Source organism: Bos grunniens, chromosome 20 (assembly GCF_055505025.1).
Source record: "Bos grunniens cultivar Pamir isolate PY7600 chromosome 20, Bosgru_T2T1.0, whole genome shotgun sequence".
Taxonomy (NCBI): domain Eukaryota; kingdom Metazoa; phylum Chordata; class Mammalia; order Artiodactyla; family Bovidae; genus Bos; species Bos grunniens.
The window spans coordinates 40,406,164-40,426,888 of record NC_141184.1 but is presented as its reverse complement, the minus strand read 5'-3'; the positions used below and the strand labels follow the sequence as shown (position 1 = coordinate 40,426,888).

The following is a 20,725-nucleotide window of genomic DNA, read 5'->3' as shown; positions in this document are numbered from 1 at the left end:
AAAACCATAGCCTTGACTAGATGGACCTTTGTTGGCAAAGTAATGTCTCTGCTTTTGAATATGCTATCTAGGTTGGTCATAACTTTCCTTCCAAGGAGTAAGCGTCTTTTAATTTCATGGCTGCAGTCACCATCTGCAGTGATTTTGGAGCCCAGAAAAATAAAGTCTGACACTGTTTCCACTGTTTCCCTATCTATTTGCCATAAAGTGATGGGACCAGATGCCATGATCTTCGTTTTCTGAATGTTGAGCTTTAAGCCAACTTTTTCACTCTCCTCTTTCACTTTCATCAAGAGGCTTTTTAGTTCCTCTTCACTTTCTGCCATAAAGGTGGTGTCATCTGCATATCTGAGGTTATTGATATTTCTCCTGGCAATCTTGATTCCAGCTTGTGCTTCTTCCAGCCCAGCGTTTCTCATGATGTCTTCTGCATAAAAGTTAAATAAGCAGGGTGACAATATACAGCCTTGACATACTCCTTTTCCTATTTGGAACCAGTCTGTTGTTCCATGTCCAGTTCTACCTGTTGCTTCCTGACCCGCATATAGGTTTCTCAAGAGGCAGGTCAGGTGGTCTGGTATTCCTATCTCTTTCAGAATTTTCCACAGTTGATTGTGATCCACACAGTCAAAGGCTTTGGCATAGTCAATAAAGCAGAAATAGATGTGTTTCTGGAACTCTCTTGCTTTTTCAATGATCCAGTGGATGTTGGCAATTTGATCTCTGGTTCCTCTGCCTTTTCTAAAACCAGCTTGAACATCTGGAAGTTCACGGTTCACGTATTGCTGAAGCCTGGCTTGGAGAATTTTGAGCATTACTTTACTAGCGTGTGAGATGAGTGCAATTGTGTGGTAGTTTGAGCGTTCTTTGGCATTGCTTTTCTTTGGGATTGTTTTTTTTTTTTTTCCTTAAGCAAAGTCAAATTCTGTTCTATATAATGTAATTGGATCAGGAAATGTTTATTTTAACTTACTTTGAATTGCAGTCATTATTTGATATATGACTTTACAAAAGGTTCTTATTTGAAATTCCTAGTGCCTGAAGGAGGAGACAGAGTGACAGACCTGGAGACTGCAGTTCTTTACCCCTCACACAGGTACGGCATCCTGTCATGCTGCTAAAGGAGAGTTTTCCTCTCTAACGGAAGGGGGACTTTTAATTCTTATGCTAGGACAAATAACCATTGTGTGCGCTACACATTCTTAAAACCCATTATAGAATTTTATCTTTTAAATATTGATTAATGCCACAATGCTTCAGAAGACTAATTTTGTGTTTATTAGACTAATGTTTAAAATCTAGAAACTAATTTTCAAAATTAGTGTTGGCTCATAAGAGGAAATAAATGTAGATAATAAAATGTAATCCTATAAACTGCTTAATCAGAAACAGTCACAGGTATGCATGTGTACCAATAGTGCATGTTGAATTACAGCCTCAAAAGATATCCATCTGGGCTACGGATGAATGTTTACAAGTACGTGAGACTGGACAGTAGTTAGAAATGTGTTTGAACCAATAATCTAACTATTTGCAGCTATTGCTTTCTTCTGTAATGATGGAGCTCCTCTTATGATTCTGCTTTTTTATGCTTTGGCTTTATGATTTCTTATGATTGTTACTAATTTTAGATTAGAAGGCTAGTAGGATTTCATTTATTCAACATCCACCTTCTAGCCTATGCCAAGCGTTGGGCTGGAGACTAGGAACACAAAGATGAACAAAATAACACTTCTTGCTTTCCAGAAGCTCCTTGTGCAATGCAAGGAAGAGGCTTGGAATAGTTTTAAATAGCACCTTATCAAAGGTCAGATGTGCATTTTAGAAAGGTGATCCTAGGACAGGGGAAGGATGGAGGCAGAGAGCTCAGGAGGCTGGCATCATGGTCCTGGGAACTGATGCCGAAGTCCCTCCCGGATGAGCCCTGAGGAGCTAGGTCTGCCCTTATATCAGCATCCTTAGCTGATTTCCCTGCTTTTTTGCCTTTTTTTTTTTTTTTTTTTCCTTTTGCTTTTCCCATCTGTCTGTCATTCACAAACTTAAAAGATTCTCAGCGGATCATATTGGTCCATCTTGTGTCCTGCTAGGCAGGAAGCCTTCAGAAATTGTTCACAAGGAAGTGGGACCTGGAGCTCCTCCTGTCCACCAGAGGGGGTGAGCTTTCGCTTTAGGACAGAATGAGTCGTCTTCTGGTCTTTGTTGGAAGATAGCTTTGCAAGGTTCACAGAGTTCTGTGGTAAAAGTGTATTTTTCTCCTTCTTTGTAAAGAAGAAATTTTAAATGAAAATTTACATCTTTTTATTTAAAATCTCAAGTCTTTAGCTGGCCTTTTTTTTTTCTCTAGTTTATATCTGGCCTATATCAGAGGACATCTGAGAGGACGACATAAGAGCACAACTTAATAGAATAAAGATTTTAGACCAGAAACTATATCAATCTTTTTGTTGTTTTAAATGCCATGAAGCCAATTACTTTGTGAATTAATATTCCTCTCTTTTTCTACTTTTCTCACTCTCCCTCAATTTCAACCAAAAGGTGAATATTTTCAAATTAGATGGTGTTTTACCAAGACTTCCATTGTGGCTCAGCTGGTAGAGAATCTGCCTGCAATGTGGGAGAGCCGGGTTTGATCCCTGGGTTGGGAAGATCCCCTGGAGAAGGGAAAGGCTACCAACTCCAGTATTCTGGCCTGGAGAATTCCATGGACTGTATAGTCCGTGGGGTTGCAAAGAGTCGGACACAAATGAGCAACTTAGACGTCACTAACTTACCAAGGATGTAACGAAAATACTTTGGCTATCAAAAATCCTCAGAGAATGAGCAATGTTGATTGAAGCAGACAGTGTAAAAAATTTTCCACACCAAAGTCTGAGTCATGATTCACTTCATGATTCACTTTGATGGGTATGGATTAATTTAGTTTAGCTACATTTTTTTCCCCCCGAAGTGAAACAAGTCACTTGTTTAACTCTCAGTTCAGTTCAGTTCAGTTCAGTCGCTCAGTTGTGTCCGACTCTTTGCGACCCCATGAATCGCAGCACGCCAGGCCTCCCTGTCCATCACCAACTCCCGGAGTTCACTCAGACTCATGTCCATCGAGTCGGTGATGCCATCCAGCCATCTCATCCTCTGTCGTCCCCTTCTCCTCCTGCCCCCAATCCCTCCCAGCATCACGGTCTTTTCCAATGAGTCAACTCTTCGCATGAGGTGGCCAAAGTACTGGAGTTTCAGCTTTAGCATCAGTCCTTCCAGAGAACACCCAGGGCTGATCTCCTTTAGGAGGGACTGGTTGGATCTCCTTGCAGTCCAAGGGACTCTCAAGAGTCTTCTCAACACCACAGTTCAAAAGCATCAATTCTTCGGCGCTCAACTTTCTTCACAGTCCAACTCTCAACATCCATACATGACCACTGGAAAAACCATAGCCTTGACTAGACGGACCTTTGTTGGCAAGTAATATCTCTGCTTTTGAATATGCTATCTAGGTTGGTCATAACTTTCCTTCCAAGGAATATGCATCTTTTAATTTCATGGCTGCAGTCACCATCTGCAGTGATTTTAGAGCCCCCAAAAATAAAGTCTGACATTGTTTCCACTGTTTCCCTATCTATTTGCCATAAAGTGATGGGACCAGATGCCATGATCTTCGTTTTCTGAATGTTGAGCTTTAAGCCAACTTTTTCACTCTCCACTTTCACTTTCATCAACAGGCTTTTTAGTTCCTCTTCACTTTCTGCCATAAAGGTGGTGTCATCTGCATATCTGAGGTTATTGATATTTCTCCTGGCAATCTTGATTCCAGCTTGTGCTTCTTCCAGCCCAGCGTTTCTCATGATGTACTCTGCATAAAAGTTAAATAAGCAGGGTGACAATATACAGCCTTGACATACTCCTTTTCCTATTTGGAACCAGTCTGTTGTTCCATGTCCAGTTCTACCTGTTGCTTCCTGACCTGCATATAGGTTTCTCAAGAGGCAGATCAGGTGGTCTGGTATTCCCATCTCTTTCAAAATTTTCCACAGCTGATTGTGATCCACACAGTCAAAGGCTTTGGCATAGTCAATAAAGCAGAAATAGATGTTTTTCTGGAACTCTCTTGCTTTTTCAATGATCCAGTGGATGTTGGCAATTTGATCTCTGGTTCCTCTGCCTTTTCTAAAACTAGCTTGAACATCTGGAAGTTCACGGTTCACGTATTGCTGAAGCCTGGCTTGGAGAATTTTGAGCATTACTTTACTAGCATGTGAGATGAGTGCAATTGTGTGGTAGTTTGAGCGTTCTTTGGCATTTCCTTTCTTTGGGATTGGAATGAAAACTGACCTTTTCCAGTCCTGTGACCACTGCTGAGTTTTCCAAATTTGCTGGCATAGTGAGTGCAGCACTTTCACAGCATCATCTTTCAGGATTTGAAAGAGCTCAACTGGAATTCCATCACCTCCACTAGCTTTGTTTGTAGTGATGCTTTCTAAGGCCCACTTGACTTCACATTCCAGGATGTCTGGCTCTAGGTGAGTGATCACACCATTGTGATTATCTGGGTCATGAAGATCTTTTTTGTACAGTTCTTCTGTGTATTCTTGCCACCTCTTCTTAATATCGTCTGCTTCTGTTAGGTCCATACCATTTCTGTCCTTTATCGAGCCTATCTTTGCATGAAATGTTCCCTTGGTATCTCTAATTTTTGTGAAGAGATCTCTAGTCTTTCCCATTCTGTTGTTTTCCTCTGTTTCTTTGCATTGATCACTGAGGAAGGCTTTCTTATCTTTCTTTGCTATTCTTTGGAACTCTGCATTCAGATGCTTATATCTTTCCTTTTCTCCTTTGCTTTTCACTTCTCTTCTTTTCACAGCTATTTGTAAGGCCTCCCCAGACAGCCATTTTGCTTTTTTGCATTTCTTTTCCATGGGGATGGTCTTGATCCCTGTCTCCTGTACAATGTCAGGAACCTCAGTCCATAGTTCATCGGGCACTCTGTCTATCAGATCTAGTCCCTTAAATCTATTTCTCGCTTCTACTGTATAATGAGAAGGGGTTTGATTTAGGTCATAGCTGAATGGTCTAATGGTTTTCCCTACTTTCTTCAATTTAAGTCTGAATTTGGCAATAAGGAGTTCATGATCTGAGCCACAGTCAGCTCCTGGTCTTGTTTTTGCTGACTGTATAGAGCTTCTCTCCATCTTTGGCTGCAAAGAGTATAATCAGTCTGATTTTAGTGTTGACCATCTGGTGATGTCCATGTGTAGAGTCTTTTGTGTTGTTGGAAGAGGATGTTTGCTATGACCAGTGCGTTCTCTTGGCAAAACTCTATTAGCCTTTGCCCTGCTTCATTCTGTACTCCAAGGCCAAATTTGCCTGTCACTCCAGGTGTTTCTTGACTTCCTACTTTTGCATTCCAGTCCCCTATAATGAAAAGGACGTCTTTTTTGGATGTTAGTTCTAAAAGGTCTTGTAGGTCTTCATAGAACCGTTCAACTTCAGCTTCTTCAGGGTTACTGGTTGGGGTATAGGCTTGGATTACCGTGATATTGAATGGTTTGCCTTGGAAATGAACAGAGATCATTATGTCATTTTTGAGGTTGCATCCAAGTATTGCATTTCAGACTCTTTTGTTGACCATAATGGCTACTCCATTTCTTCTAAGGGATTCCTGCCCACAGTAGTAGATATAATGGTCATCTGAGTTAAATTCACCCATTCCAGTCCATTTTAGTTCGCTGATTCCCAGAATGTCCATGTTCACTCTTGCTATCTCCTGTTTGACCACTTCCAATTTGCCTTGATTCATGGACCTGACATTCCAGGTTCCTGTGCAATATTGCTCTTTACAGCATTGGACCTTGCTTCTATCACCAGTCACATCCACAACTAGGTATTGTTTTTACTTTGGCTCCATCCTTTCATTCTTTCTGGAGTTATTTCTCCACTGATCTCCAGTAGCATATTGGGCACCTACCGATCTGGGGAGTTCCTCTTTCAGTATCCTATCATTTTGCCTTTTCATACTGTTCATGGGGTTCTCAAGGCAAGAATACTGAAGTATTAGGCTTAATAATAGAGTTATACCTTATTTAGTAAGTACCATATAATAAGAACTAATCAGAGCTGATTTGATTATGATAAACATAGATTAATTCTGGAATTAGAGCTTTGCTTTATGGCGTAAACTGGTTCATATCTTCAGATTATATGTATTTTTCCACTTTATTTCCAACAGCACTGCAAGCTATTGGACCAGGCAGGGAAAATTATATTGTCCTCATCATGTTTAGAGCAGTTTGAAGAGCTGAAAAGAATGTAAAGGGTACCTTGGGGAAAGGCTGGAAAAGTGGTTAATCCTACTGCCTCTGTTTTGGTGCTTTAAAGGGTAGCATATAGGAGGGGTTCTTTTTATAAGTATAGGGGCTGCTTTTTGTTTTTAACACTAGTTTTAGAGTTCTTTTCTGTGGACTATGCAGATGACTTAAACATATTTTATTATAAACTTAGAATATGCCTTGTCTTCATTTAAACCTCAGTGTAGCTTAGTTTAGATTATCATAAAATCAATGGGTTTGCCTAAAAGAGGGAAGAGATGGGACAAAGTGGAGAGATGCTTCTCTGCTCACTTTAGTGTATCTGCCAGTGAGTGATTCTGTCAAGAAATACAACAGTGGAGGCTAGAAATCTGGGAGTTATCTACCCTAAATATTTCGTCCTTTTCCTACCATCTAGTCAATCACAATTTCTGCCAGTTTTTTGCTTCCAAAATTTTCTGAAGCTGCTCCTTTTCTCTTCATGCAGTAGTTGCTCTGTTTCATGAGCTATATCTCATTGGGCTTCCATATCAACTTCCTAACTCAGATCCATTTTCCACATAGCACCAGTGACTGTGTAAAATGGGGACTTACACTTTTCTGGCTGTGACCCTTAGTAAGGAATCCACATTGTATTGCAACCCAGAATACGTGTGAATAATTAAAACAAAATTTTCATGAAAATTCTTGGCATTTACTATGTGCCATGCAATCTGATATTTTGTTCTTTTCTATTTTGTTTTAAAAAGATGTTTGTTGACGCTCACTAAATTGATTCCAGAATTGGAAAAAGACTGATCTGAACACTAATGTAACCATATTGTTTAAAACTCTTTCGATGGCTTCTCTCTGCCTTCATGATGATACTGAAGCTCGCTAATATCACATGCCAGAACCTTTATGACTCAACCCTTAGCTAGCTCTCCTGACCCGCTACTTGCCTGATCTACTCATTGGGCTCACATTGCACTTCAGTAAATTAGTATAACTTTCCGTGGTTCCTTGTGGTGTGCCTTTGTTTATGTTGTCCATCCTGTGAAAACTACTACCATCTGCTTCTGCAGAGCTTTACTGATTATTCCAACTCATTCCTAAGACTCGACCAAGAAGCCTTTCTTCTCATTCCTTCCCCAGTTGGGTTAGGTAGTTCTCCTAACAGAATAAGATGGACTGTCTCTCTCGTTTCACTTGTTTATTGTTATATTTGTAGCTTACCATCACACAAGACAGTGAATATTAGAAAGGGCAAGGGTTACCTCCTATTAAACTTATCCCGAATGTTTGGCATTTAACATGTTGTCATTGTTTGGATGGAGGAAAAAATGTAAATAAGATTCTTTTATTTAGAAGGAAGATTCAACTGGTGTCCCTTAAGGCCTTTAACTTAAAATTTTGTGACTGTATTTCCAGGTGCTTATTTTTCAGCTTTTAATACACTCATATCTTGATAACCTACAGGCTAAGTGTAGATCTCATGATTTAAGGACAGCTTCTCTGCTTGAGATATTTTCTCAAGATTTCAGTAATTAACAACTCACTATGGTAATAGCCTGTGATTTCATTATCGCCAGTACTCCACCTGTGTTGGCAGACTGGCAGAAGAAAAATGACATAAATACAGGATCTGCCTTTTGTCAGTGGCAGCAGCGGTGAGAGTGTGGGGCTTTGGCTCTCACTCAGCAGCCAAGGTGCAGCCTCAGTAGGAGTGTGTGCTCATGGGGTCTGAATAGTAACCGTCTTCCCCACTTTTGCTCCTGTAGCTGGGCCAACGGAGTGGTAACCATTGCCCTATGTTAAAATCCTCCTCCTTGTTAGAAACATCCTGAGTAATTTCTCTTTTTCTGATTGAAATAACCTCTAAAGAAATTGAGGCTCTGATAGGTTATGTGACTTGCCCATAGGTCATAGCAACACCCTTGAGTGGCTAGCACATTTGCTTTTCACTATTGGTAAATGAAGCTAAACACTCCTGAACGTTGGTGTGGCAACAGTGCAACTTTTAAAGGCCCTTTTTTTAAAAAAGGGATTATTTTAAGAGGTGTTGTCTAAGATGCCATGCAAATAATATGTGGATTATGGTACCAGTTTTCAGATTTGGATTGGTTGTTTTCTTTTGCCTGATGTAGAAGCGAAATGATAATCTTGTGATCTCATGATCATTTATCACCTGTACACTAGCTGTGGAATGTACAGAATATTGACTTTTGTCCTGTTATGGGTCTGGGAACTTGTCTTTGCTTAAAATTGTAATCATCTGGGTTCTAGATGATGGGGTGGGGGTGGAGGTTACTCTGGAAGGCTGAGATTTTAATAGCAGGGGCCTTGAATAGAGTGCCATGGCAGACTTGACAGTGTGGCCTTTCTAGGTATTGGGATTGTTTAGATCAATAAAGAATGCAATACTGTTTGACCTAATTAAAACTGTTAGTATGTAACAGGTTTAGTTTAGTATCTTAGTTTAACTAAAACTGTTAGTATGTAAAGTCCCATAAAGTCAATAGCTGTGAATAATCCATATATGGAAATGAATGAATGATTTAAACTTTTTGAGTGGCCAGGAATAGATCAGATACTTGAGTTCTGATCTGTGGGCCATGTTACTAAATTCTCATTTTATCTTATAGTTCTTTATAACATAGATGAGTCTTATTTCAGTTTTCTTTACCTCTAGTAATCATACTTTAAATCTAAAGATACCTAGTTTTGAATAACTTGTAAGTCTTTCTAAAAGATAACTTTAAGTAATAGTGGAGTCAATAACTTTGGTCATACTATCATTGCTACCTCCACATATTAAAATTGGCTGTCCTAAGAATATACTAAATTTAGAAATTAATATCAATGTTGATTTCTCAAGTTTGAACTTGACAGTCTACAACCTATAATCTAAAACAATGTTTTGTTTTGCTTTTTCTATTTTTCTTTCTAAAGTTCTTTCACCATGCCTGGGTCGCTTCCTTTGAATGCAGAAGCCTGCTGGCCCAAAGATGTGGGAATTGTTGCCCTTGAGATCTATTTTCCTTCTCAATATGTTGATCAAGCAGAGTTGGAAAAATATGATGGTGTAGATGCTGGAAAGTATACTATTGGCTTGGGCCAAGCCAAGATGGGCTTCTGCACAGATAGAGAAGATATCAACTCTCTGTGCATGACTGTGGTCCAGAATCTTATGGAGAGAAATAGCCTTTCTTATGACTGCATTGGGCGGCTAGAAGTTGGAACGGAGACAATCATCGACAAATCAAAGTCAGTGAAGACGAATTTGATGCAGCTCTTTGAGGAGTCTGGGAATACGGATATAGAAGGAATAGATACAACTAATGCATGCTATGGAGGCACGGCCGCTGTCTTTAATGCTGTTAATTGGATTGAGTCCAGCTCTTGGGATGGTATGTTGCATATTTTCCCAAAGAAACTATCCTTGAGGAGGAATAGGCCTAAATACCATTTGCAGACTTTTACCAGTTATGCTTGTTTGAATGTGTTCAGAAAGATAGCTATGACTTTCAACATATTTACTTTAGAAATTAGTTCTGTTTATCATGTAGGATAAAATTATCTATCAAAATTTAGTCAGAATTTTTTTTTTTCTTTACCAAAGATGGGAAAATATGATACATTCTGGGAAAATACAATACTTTCAGTTTGTATGTATGATAGTTAGGGTGTCAATCACCTTCTTGTATACTAACAAATAATATTTTTCAGGACGGTATGCCCTGGTAGTTGCAGGGGATATTGCTGTATATGCCACAGGAAATGCCAGACCTACAGGTGGGGTTGGAGCCGTTGCTATGCTAATTGGGCCTAATGCACCTTTAATTTTTGAACGAGGTGAGTGTTTGGGAAGTACTTTTTTTTAATTTGCACAATATGCTGAGAAATTTAAAAATTAGAAGCTTGTACTTGGTGTTCATTAAATGCAGGCACTACCTGCTAAGAGCTTTATGTGTATTATCATATTTAGTCTTCACAGCAATCCTATGACACAAGTGATGTCATCCCCATTTTACAGAGGAGTAAAATGGGTTTAAGTAGGGTTGCTAACAACTGGGAGAAGTAACTTGCCCATAGTCATGTAGTAATTTGTTTTCAGTTCAGAGCAATTGTGATCTCCCAGTTAGGTGTATGAAACTTGCATAAAATGTTGCATATCAAGAGGCTTAGGCCTGTCCATGGCTATTGTTATGTTTCACTTCAATCACATACTCGTTTCACCTTGTGATTTCTATTCTGCAAGTGATGAGTTGACTAGATTTAAGAAAAGTTCCCAGATAATGCAGTTTGCTTACTGACATACATCAGGAAGCAGAGTTACATGGACCTCTTCCTTTTTTGTTCTAATAGGACTTCGTGGGACACATATGCAACATGCCTATGACTTTTACAAGCCTGATATGCTTTCTGAATATCCTATAGTAGATGGAAAACTGTCCATACAGTGCTACCTCAGTGCATTAGACCGCTGCTATTCTGTCTACCGCAAGAAGATCCGTGCCCGGTGGCAAAAAGGTGGGTTTTATCAGTTTTCCTTGGTTTTGCTATCTGTCGAGGGCAGTGTAATGTACTCACTGTCTTTAGTGAGAAACTACTTCGTGGGCATCCTTCATTAGTATTTTCCTTTAACCATTGCTTCCTCACCCACCAAATAGCATAGTTTTCCCACAGTTTCTGGTAATGTATAATTTAAGAGAACAGGTAAACTTTGTAAATGAAGTTTATTTCTGTAAAAATACTTAGGATGACTTAACCCAGTAAGTGGAGAAGGCAATGGCACCCCACTCCAGTACTCTTGCCTGGGAAATCCCATAGACGGAGGAGCCTGGTAGGCTGCAGTCCATGGGGTCGCTAAGAGTCGGATACGACTGAGCGACTTCACTTTCACTTTTCACTTTCATGCATTGGAGAAGGAAATGGCAACCCACTCCAGTGTTCTTGCCTGGAGAATCCCAGGGACGGGGGAGTCTGGTGGGTTGCCATCTATGGGGTCGCAGAGTCAGACACGACTGAAGCGACTTAGCAGCAGCAGCAGCAACCCAGTAAGAATATCAAAAGTAAGGTAAAAAAAGAAAGTAACTTGAATTTGGTACATATTCTGAAAGAGGTAGACAGTTGCAAACAAATTTCAGTTTGCAACTGTGATCTGGAGAAAACTAATGAAAATAAATTACCAAAGTGACCCCCACCTTCCCACATAGTCTTTTTGTACTTGACCTGTGAATTCATGGGCTTCCCTTGTGGCTCAGCTTATAAAGAATCCACCTGCAATGCAGGAGACCTGGGTTTGATCCCTGGGTTGGGAAGATCCCTTGGAGAAGGGAAAGGCTACCTACTCCAGTATTCTGGCCTGGAGAATTCTATGGACTGTATGTATAGTCCATGGGGTCGCAAAGAGTTGGACACAACTGGGCAACTTTCACTTCACTTCTGTGAATTCATATTTGCTCTTTTAGCGTCATCATCAATCTCTATCTTTAACCCTGAGAAAGTGCTTGAGATACTGAGAAGGACAGTATTTGAATTAAAACCATGAAAGCACACAGTATTATATAAAGTATGCTTTTTCCATAGTCCAACTTCGCTTTATAGGGTTTGTGAGACTGGGTTAAAAATAAGATTCAATAACGGATATTAGGAAACATAGTGGCTTTAGATAAGAAGCATTCTTGAAGTATGTAATATATACTGTTTACCAGTATTTAACAGTACAGTGATTTTCTAACATTTATTAGAATCTGCAGTAAGAAATAGACTTTACATTGTTATGTGCAGTTAAATGGAAACTAATGTCATCAAATTTTTTTGCCCATGCTGCAAGTTATACAGTTTACTCTTTTCTACTCTTTTTCATTCAGACAAAAAAACAACCTCTTAATTTATTAAGATTAAAAAAAAAAAAAACAAAACAAAAAACTGGCCTTGATCCATTAAATTGATTACACAGCCCTCTAATGGATTGTGATAGTTTAGTTTGAAAACCAATAATAGTGTATATTGTTCGATTTCTGGGTGTCTTTTTGACACAAATTTTAAACCATAGAGATATTTCATTATATAGTATATTTTTTTATTGCTACTTAAAGATATAAAGACATCCCAACCATGTTCTAAAATCAGACTTCAAAAGTTAGTGGTTTAAATGGATTTCATAATTTCTTTGGATTTCTCTTTCAGAGGGAAATGATAGAGATTTCACCTTGAATGATTTTGGTTTCATGATATTCCACTCACCCTATTGTAAACTGGTTCAGAAATCTCTAGCTCGGATGTTGCTGAATGACTTCCTTAATGACCAGAACAGAGATAAGAATAGTATCTACAGTGGCCTAGAAGCCTTTGGGTAAGAGGAATTATGATTTTTCTCCCTTCTATGTGAGAGTATTTTTTTTATATTGGTTAAACCGCTATTTATACAGACATGAAAATTTTAGAGTCAAAAGAAGTCATCTTGTCTAACCTATTTAATCAGTGAAGAAACTGAGTCCCAGAGAGGTGGTCGTTCACCTATATGAATTCTTTAGTCTTTTCTATTCAGGTTTTCTTATTTCCTCCTTTTAGATCTGTTCCTGTTGTCACCTTGGTAATATTGCCCCTCAAGTGCCTGTATTTATACAGCAGCGTCTTCACTCTCCCCCCTGCCTCTCCTCTGCCTACATCCATTCTGCCCTTGGCCACTCCTGATATCTGCTCTCATACTCCTTCTGTTTTCCCCACTTTTGGGGCCTCCTGGCATGCTATGCCTGTTAAACTCTTGCTGTTTCTCCTGTGTCCCTTCTCCATCTGATAAAATATTTTTTAACACTTGGCTCCTATAAACGTGACTCTTCTAACTAAATAGACAATATTATGGACTTGAAATAGTAGTATATTCTGTTTGGTGATGACAGAGCTGTAGGAGGTTATTAACCCATTAGAATTATGTTGTCTTGATTATTAAAGAAAAAAAAAACTTTTCAGAAAAAGGACATTTGTACAACTGTTATATCTTATCTAGCAATTAGCATACTGCTACTTGGTTTTTAATAAATAGAAATCAGCATCATATACTTCTATTAGAATAGTAGTTAGGTCTAGTAAGTAATATAATAAAAATATAGTCTTTGGACACTATAAGATTATCTTTTTTCTAAACTTTTCAGGGATGTTAAATTAGAAGATACCTACTTTGACAGAGATGTGGAAAAGGCATTTATGAAAGCTAGTTCAGAACTCTTCAATCAGAAAACAAAGGCATCTTTGCTTGTGTCAAATCAAAATGGAAATATGTACACATCTTCAGTGTACGGCTCCCTGGCTTCTGTTCTCGCACAGTAAGTATGGATTTCCATTGCTTCAGTCCGCTTGTTTGGGGATGTTACATTTCTAAGACCAGATCTGGTATCAGGCACGTTGGTGGCAGGTCACAGAATGGTCTTTTCCTTTCAGGGTCTCTAGCCTCTTTGTTGACTTGAGGGAGATATGGAATGAGGCTATAGTTATTTATCCCAGAGTACTAAATTTCACGCTATCTTTCCCTGCTGTTGTTCTCATGGTCTTTTTATTCTTGACCTACAGTTGAACCATAAATCCCCAGTTGACAAAGTAGTTTATTTTAGGGCATAACTTTTCTCAACTCCATCATTCCTAAAGAGATGAGAACTCTTGTTTTCAATCTGCTTACTGTAAACAGTAAAACTTTAGGTCAGATCCCTAGGCTTAGGATGAAGTTTATTCCAGCTGTGGTTCTCTACCCACTGTAGTAGGATGAGTTAAACTTTAATTTAAGAGCTTTTTTTCCCTCCTACATAGGTACTCACCTCAGCAGCTGGCAGGAAAGAGGATCGGCGTGTTTTCTTACGGTTCTGGTTTGGCTGCCACTCTGTACTCCCTCAAAGTTACACAAGATGCCACACCAGGTAAACGCTGAGTCTTCTAACAACAATGTACTGAGAACCTACTGTGGTAAGGCTGACTTAGGCTTCTCAAGAAACATTTAACTCTTCCATAGATCTTTATGACATTTTAATCTTTATTACTTCTGTCAACACTCTGCCCAAAAATTCTGCTTTAACTGGGTAAATGGCAGGATTATGTCTGAGTCAGAATATCTTTCCAAGTCAGGAAAAAAACTGTGTAATGAGCTTAAACATTTTTTTTTAATGATAAAGTGTTCAACTTTTCCTTCTTTGGCAAGTAATTTTATTTTAATCTGTTATCTCATTTTTAAAAACCTTTATTTCTGGGCCGCGTGGGGTCTTAGTTGCAGTGCTTAGACGCTCTGGTTGCAGTGCGCAGGCTCAGTAGTTGTGCACGGGCTCTCGCGTGCCTGGGCTTTGCAGTTGCAGCATGCCCGCCTAGTTGCTCTGAGTCATGTGGCATCTTAGTTCTCCAGCTAGTGATCAGACACTTCCTCTGCATCGCAAGGCAGTTTCTTAACCAGTGGACCACCCAGGAAGTCCCTTTTATGGCATTTTTAAAGCATAGGTAGAGAAAAGGAAGTGTCTTTATTTAAGGCGGGCAGCTTTTGAGTCTTCACACTGATGATTGAGACTGATCATGCTGCTGCTGCCAAGTCGCTTCAGTCGTGTCCGACTCTGTGTGACCCCATAGATGGCAGCCCACCAGGCTCTCCGTCCCTGAGATTCTCCAGGCAAGAACACTGGAGTGGGCTGCCATTTCCTTCTCCAGTGCATGAAAGTGAAAAGCGAAAGTGAAGTCGCTCAGTTATGTCAGACTCTTATCGACCCCATGGACTGAGGTCCACCAGGCTCCTCCATCCATGGGATTTTCCAGGCAAGAGTACTGGAGTGGGTGCCACTGCCTTCTCCAGAGACTGATCATAGGAGTGAATAATACCAGGCCATTTCTTGCAGGCTTGGTGGTTTATTAAGTTATCTAATGTTTATAGGGATGTGGTCTTAGCTGTATTTTAGGATACTTTTGTGCCCTCCCTTAGCAGGAAGGAGCAAAAATACAGAGAAAAACGGTTGAAAGACTTGGCATTATTCTGAAACTGTTCGTTGACTCTAGACAAGTTATTTATAGTTTCACATCCCACCTATTTCCTCAGTTGTCTGCTGGCCAAGGCTGAACAAATGTCTAGTCAAGGTTCATAGGAAGCTACATCAAATAAATAACATCTTATCTTTTAACTAAACAATAGCCTGTAGTTCTGAAAGAAATGAAAAGTTGTTTTTTCCTTTTGGCAGCATTTTGTTCAGGCTTTGGGATATGTATACTATTTTTACTGTATTAATGTTGCAATTATTTGCTATTTTAGGGTCTGCTCTTGATAAAATAGTAGCAAGCATATGTGATCTTAAGTCAAGGCTTGACTCAAGAACTTGTGTGGCACCAGATATTTTTGCTGAAAACATGAAGCTCCGAGAGGATACTCATCACTTGGGTAAAAACATTAAATTGTTAATATACACCCAGAAGCCTACTGGAGGGCTGTTTTATTACCAGATGAGTTATATGTTATAACTCATTTTTCATATGCTCTGCCTTTCCTTTAGCCAACTACATTCCCCAGAGTTCCATAGATTCCCTCTTCGAAGGAACATGGTACCTAGTTCGAGTAGACGAAAAACACAGAAGAACTTACGCTCGGCGCCCGTCTCTAAACGACGACACTTTGAATGAGGGAGTAGGCCTTGTGCACCCAAGCACTACAGCCGAGGTAAGTAAAGCTTATTGTGTTGGTCTTGGGCTTTGATGGGATAAGAAAATCTCCATCCCCAGATCTCCTGACTGAGGTGACCTCACTGAAATCTGTCCACTTAAAGGAATGTCAATAAAGCAGGGTGATTGAGAACCAGGGCTCTGGGAGTGGGTTCCAGCTGTGCATTTTCCAGTTGTATGCAGCCCTTGGCAGTTAGTGTTTTTCAGTGCACAGTAAATGCTAGGTTGTTTTTTTTTTTAGCAATACCAAAGTTTAAAGCAAAACTGAGAAGGCTCACTTGTGGTTTGTATCTTGGTGAGAGATGAAGCAGGGGCTGGGTGTTGAGCCCCTCACATCCCTTCTCTCAGGCCATTGTCTACTCTATCTCCAGGTGTCAAGAAGGAGTAGTAATTGTTATGACTGGAATTCGTATTACATGCTAATCACTTTTTAGGTTTTCTACATAAACCCTTATAAAAACCCCCTTGAGGTAAATGCTACTGTGCCCATTTTAGAGATGAAGCTGAAAGAAGTTAAATGAGACTTGACCAAGATCAGAGCCAGGCTTCAAACTGAGGACTTTAAAAACTTCGAAGTTATTTATTTTATCCATTCAGCACAAATGTGCTGAACGCGTAGTCTTGCTCTTTGAGGTAGCAAATCAAGCCCCGAGTGTTTGAAATCAAAGGCAAGCTATAACAAGGGAAATACTGGGTATGGTAGATAGATCTCCGTAGCCCTCCTCTCCCTTGCTACAGGGTAATCATATGATACGTTCACCATAAGGTAAAGAATGGACATTTTTGCTCCCTCCATGAAAAGTTCTACAGAATATATAGTTGTATATGTATAAATATACATATATATTTATATATAATATATATATATATATTTCTCTCCAGAGCTGCCCTTTTCCTATTAGAACTTTGTTAGTAACATGATTTTTCCTGGGGAAAAAAACTCTTAAGAGGTGACCATATATATATATATTTTTTTTTTTTTAGCATATTCCAAGCCCTGCTAAGAAAGTGCCAAGACTCCCTGCAACAGCAGCAGAACCTGAAGCAGCTGTCATCAGTAACGGGGAGCATTAAGATACTTCTGTGAGGTGGAGGACTTCAGGGGGGGTTGGGGGAGCGTATGGGAACGGTTGGGGGAACGGGACATCTGGGGTCAATTTTAAAAGATTACATGTTGCTTAAATTTTTACGTGACTGACATGGAGCCTGGAAAACTATCGTGTCCTTGAGAAAGTCTCTTTGCTCAGTTTGCTAACATGCTTCCTGTTGTGATCTAGCCAATGCTTACTGTACTCGAATGATGGATGTTAAGGGCTCTGTAAGACTTCATACCTCTCTGGCCATGTGTATGCATGAAGCTTAGTTTTTAAATGTAGCCTGAAATCGTGCACTTCTGGTGAGGAAAGCAGCGGTACTAGTCTCCGATTTTAATTTTTTTAAACATGTAAGAATTTTATACTTTGAACAAACAAGATTACTGAAGGTTCCTGTGGTTTTTGAAAAAAAAAAAAAAAATTTTTAGTTTAGGGAATGTGTGGTTTTAATGTAATATGCACAAACCCAGTTTGAAAATGACAAGACAAACACTCTTTTTCTAGAATTTGTGAATCCTTGAGAGAGAGAGAAAAAGAGAGAGAGAGAAGAATTGGGAACGGTGACACTGGTTCTGAAAACTGTTACTTTAAATCCAGGCCATCAGTGATGAGTTACTGCCATGATCTCTGTGAACAGAGGGATGCCAGCACTGAGCAGACTGTGGTATGGAAAACATGGTACCTCTGGGGGCTATGGGTCTGCTCCCTAGGTCTGCTCCTGACTCAGTGCAAAGTGTATTTTGTGGAAGAGCCTTGATATTATTGGAGCTGTGTATGAGAAAGCTTGTGGCTGTGATCCTTCCCTTGTACCTTATTTTCAGGAATAAATAAAACATTTTTCTGGCTGCCTTTCAAAAATTTAAAACAAAAAGGAAGGACAGGGACAGGGCATTGTGAAGTTATTTCTGATGGTTCAGTATTATAAATTCAACTTAAAGACTGACAGCCTCAACTCATGTTGTAAGTATTCCTTTCCTTTTTCGTTTTTGTATCTGTTCAGTGCAAATTGAAAGATACAACTCAAGGTTTTTACATAGTATGACCAGCCAAAAAGTATTCCACTTCTCAAGGTCTGGAAGTAGGATATATAAAGCGTTTTCTCAGACTTTCACCTTAAAAATAGCAACAGTAACAAACCATCACATGGAATGAATAAGAAGACTGGTTGGACAGTTTCTTAGATCCTTCTGGTGCTGAACTATGACATGAGCCTTATAGATTGTAAAATAGAGATAGTTGGAACTAATGTACAGAACTAAATTTTTTAAACTTTATTTGCCGTTGAATTCTGTGAAGTTTCAGTTATCTAAAATAAACTTACACAAATATGAAATGTAATGTTTCAGATTGCAAGGTAATATGTAATGTAGTGTTTGTAAAATACTCTTAATATTAACTAGTGGTGTTTTGATTTGTACAGTTATGATTTGTTGAAATGACTTCATTTTAACATACACTGATGTAGATTAATAATGTAAGTTCAGATTTAAAGATTGATGGGGACATGGTGCATGTAATACTTTTTGCAAGTATCGGGAGTTCAGTATGTTTTGAAAAGAGTAATTTAACTTTGGGGGTGTCAGGAAACGGGTTTTCTCAAAGCCCATTGCCGGCAATGGGCAGGCCTAGTGAAACTGGCACAGAGCATCAATTGTGCACCTTATTAACAGTGAGGTGGGTAACTTTGAATAAAGTTTTAGAGAAATATTTTAGATACTTGAATATTCTTTTTTTTTTTTTCCCTCCTGAACTAACATCCTGAACTAACAGTTTAGGCAAGAAAGCAGCTAATATGCTATTTTTAAGTGCAGGCATCCATTTCATTTCAGTTCACTGATTCACTAACTCTTTCACCAAAATTTGTAAACCTGATATAAGCAGGACATTCTACTTACATCACTTAAGTCAGAAATAAAGACTTACAAGATCTATGATTTTGCCTTCAAGGAGCTATTTGTCTAGTATGGAGGAACATATACTGATAGTTTATTATTCTTATACTTCAAACAAAGAAATTAACTCCCAAATTAACATGTATAAATTTTGCCATAAATAGTTGTGAAGAGAGTTATTGTGTTTTCCTAACAACAACCTAAGATTAAGGGTTGGCAATTAAACATTAAAAGCAGATTTTATAGCCAATATAGAACTGCCTACTACCAACTAGAGCCTCCAGCCTGAATGTCTCAGGTTGCTGATGTTCTCGCAGATGTTTTATAGGGAGAATTTTTACATTGGCAGTAATATTGGATGAGATAATCTCAATCGCTATCAATTTTTAGGATTATGTGAACCAGGAATTAAATCAGAATATTTCTAGTACTGATCAGTTATTTTATCATGCTGTCATGTCTAGATTCAATACTTAGTAATGATTTTATTTTCGGGGCCCGTCTCCCAATTTCTGTGGGTGATAGAAGATAAGGCCTGTGTTCTCTAATCCTGCAGTTCTAGGAATTCTAGATCCTAATTCTGCAAAGTCTAAGATCCTAATTAATATGACTTTGAGAGTTCTATCCTTCCCCTTCTCCTTTTTGGAGTTTTTGCAGTTAACTTTTTTTTTTTTTACTTTCTGGATTTTGTTTATTTCATGAACAGTGGTGAGTACACTGAAGATGAATGCTAGACAGAACTCACAGATGCAGACAGCTACTTCCCATCCTCCTGGGACTTGGTTGATACCCTTCATCTCTTGTTTGCTGTTTGAAATGTCCTGACACACTAAAATAGAAATGGAGAGACCAAGGGATGTAACAGGATCTTTAAATAATTAGAGCTATGTAATCTTCATATAAAAGCAAACACTTCCTTTAAAATTTCTAGCAACCACTCTTAATTAAATTAGAAGTTCCTATTTTTTTCCTAGTTTAGTGGGAGAAAGAAATAATTGACCTGTGATTTTTTATTTTTTTCCCCCTCAAACTAGTACTAAGTCAATACTATGGTGCTGAAGATTATGAATACCAAGCCTCAGAAAGTTTATATATTATCAGGGGTCTAGCTTATAACAAAAAATGTACTTTTCATTTTATTTTTTTGTTTTTGCTTTTTTTTTTTTTACTTGTTTTTTTTTTTACTTTTCATTTTAAATGTTTAGAAGTGCAAAGCAAAGAATTCACCTTTTCTTTGTCTTATTTCATTACTGTGCAGAGTAATAAAAGTAAAAAATAGAGTAAAAAAATAATGAAAGTTTTGAACTAAAGCTTCCTTTTGTCTCCAGCTGTTTCTGCATGCTATTAAACTAGCACCTCCACTTCATCTTAGCAAAGCCTTGTTGACCTTTGGGGATCTCTGCTCAAGATCTGCTTCCTCCCTGAAGGCTGCCTGGACTACCTGAGTAGTAAGCAGTTCTCACCCTACATATCAGATTTCGTTATTCAAACTTGCCAAGTCCTGAGGCATCTGGCCACTGCCTACTCAGTACTACTAAGGCCTCCTATGTTTTCATTGCCCCTGCCTTCTCTGCTCCTCACATACGCCAAGTTTATTCCACCCTGGGCGTCCCTGATGGCTCAGATGATAAAGAATCTAACTGCAGTGCAGGAGACCTAGGTTCAGTCCCTGGGTCAGGAAGATCCCCTGGAGAAGGGAAGGGCTACCCACTTCAGTATTCTTGCCTGGAGAATTCCGTGGACAGAGGAGCCTGGCAGGCTACAGTCCATGGGGTTGCAAAGA

The 20,725-nt window shown here is 39.0% G+C and overlaps 1 protein-coding gene across 19 annotated transcripts in view; it reads left to right on the top strand.

Annotated features, from left to right (window-relative positions):
• The window catches only part of HMGCS1 (3-hydroxy-3-methylglutaryl-CoA synthase 1), a 30,719-nt gene extending 11,957 nt beyond the window's left edge, over nucleotides 1–18,762 (top strand). For 6 of the 19 annotated variants that reach the window (XM_086361613.1, XM_086361619.1, XM_086361615.1 and 3 more), the window contains 10 exons: nucleotides 1,036–1,096; nucleotides 9,225–9,682; nucleotides 10,002–10,127; nucleotides 10,641–10,805; nucleotides 12,468–12,633; nucleotides 13,433–13,603; nucleotides 14,082–14,188; nucleotides 15,553–15,678; nucleotides 15,791–15,954; nucleotides 16,941–18,762. In XM_086361613.1, the coding sequence (XP_086217739.1) occupies nucleotides 1,036–1,096; nucleotides 9,225–9,682; nucleotides 10,002–10,127; nucleotides 10,641–10,805; nucleotides 12,468–12,633; nucleotides 13,433–13,603; nucleotides 14,082–14,188; nucleotides 15,553–15,678; nucleotides 15,791–15,954; nucleotides 16,941–17,030 (1,634 nt within the window). In that variant the 3' untranslated portion in view covers nucleotides 17,031–18,762. The remainder of the gene's footprint in view (nucleotides 1–1,035; nucleotides 1,097–9,224; nucleotides 9,683–10,001; nucleotides 10,128–10,640; nucleotides 10,806–12,467; nucleotides 12,634–13,432; nucleotides 13,604–14,081; nucleotides 14,189–15,552; nucleotides 15,679–15,790; nucleotides 15,955–16,940) is intronic. The other 13 variants (XM_086361614.1, XM_086361627.1, XM_086361629.1 and 10 more) reach the window with 7 other exon arrangements.
• Nucleotides 18,763–20,725: the final 1,963 nt, after the last annotated feature.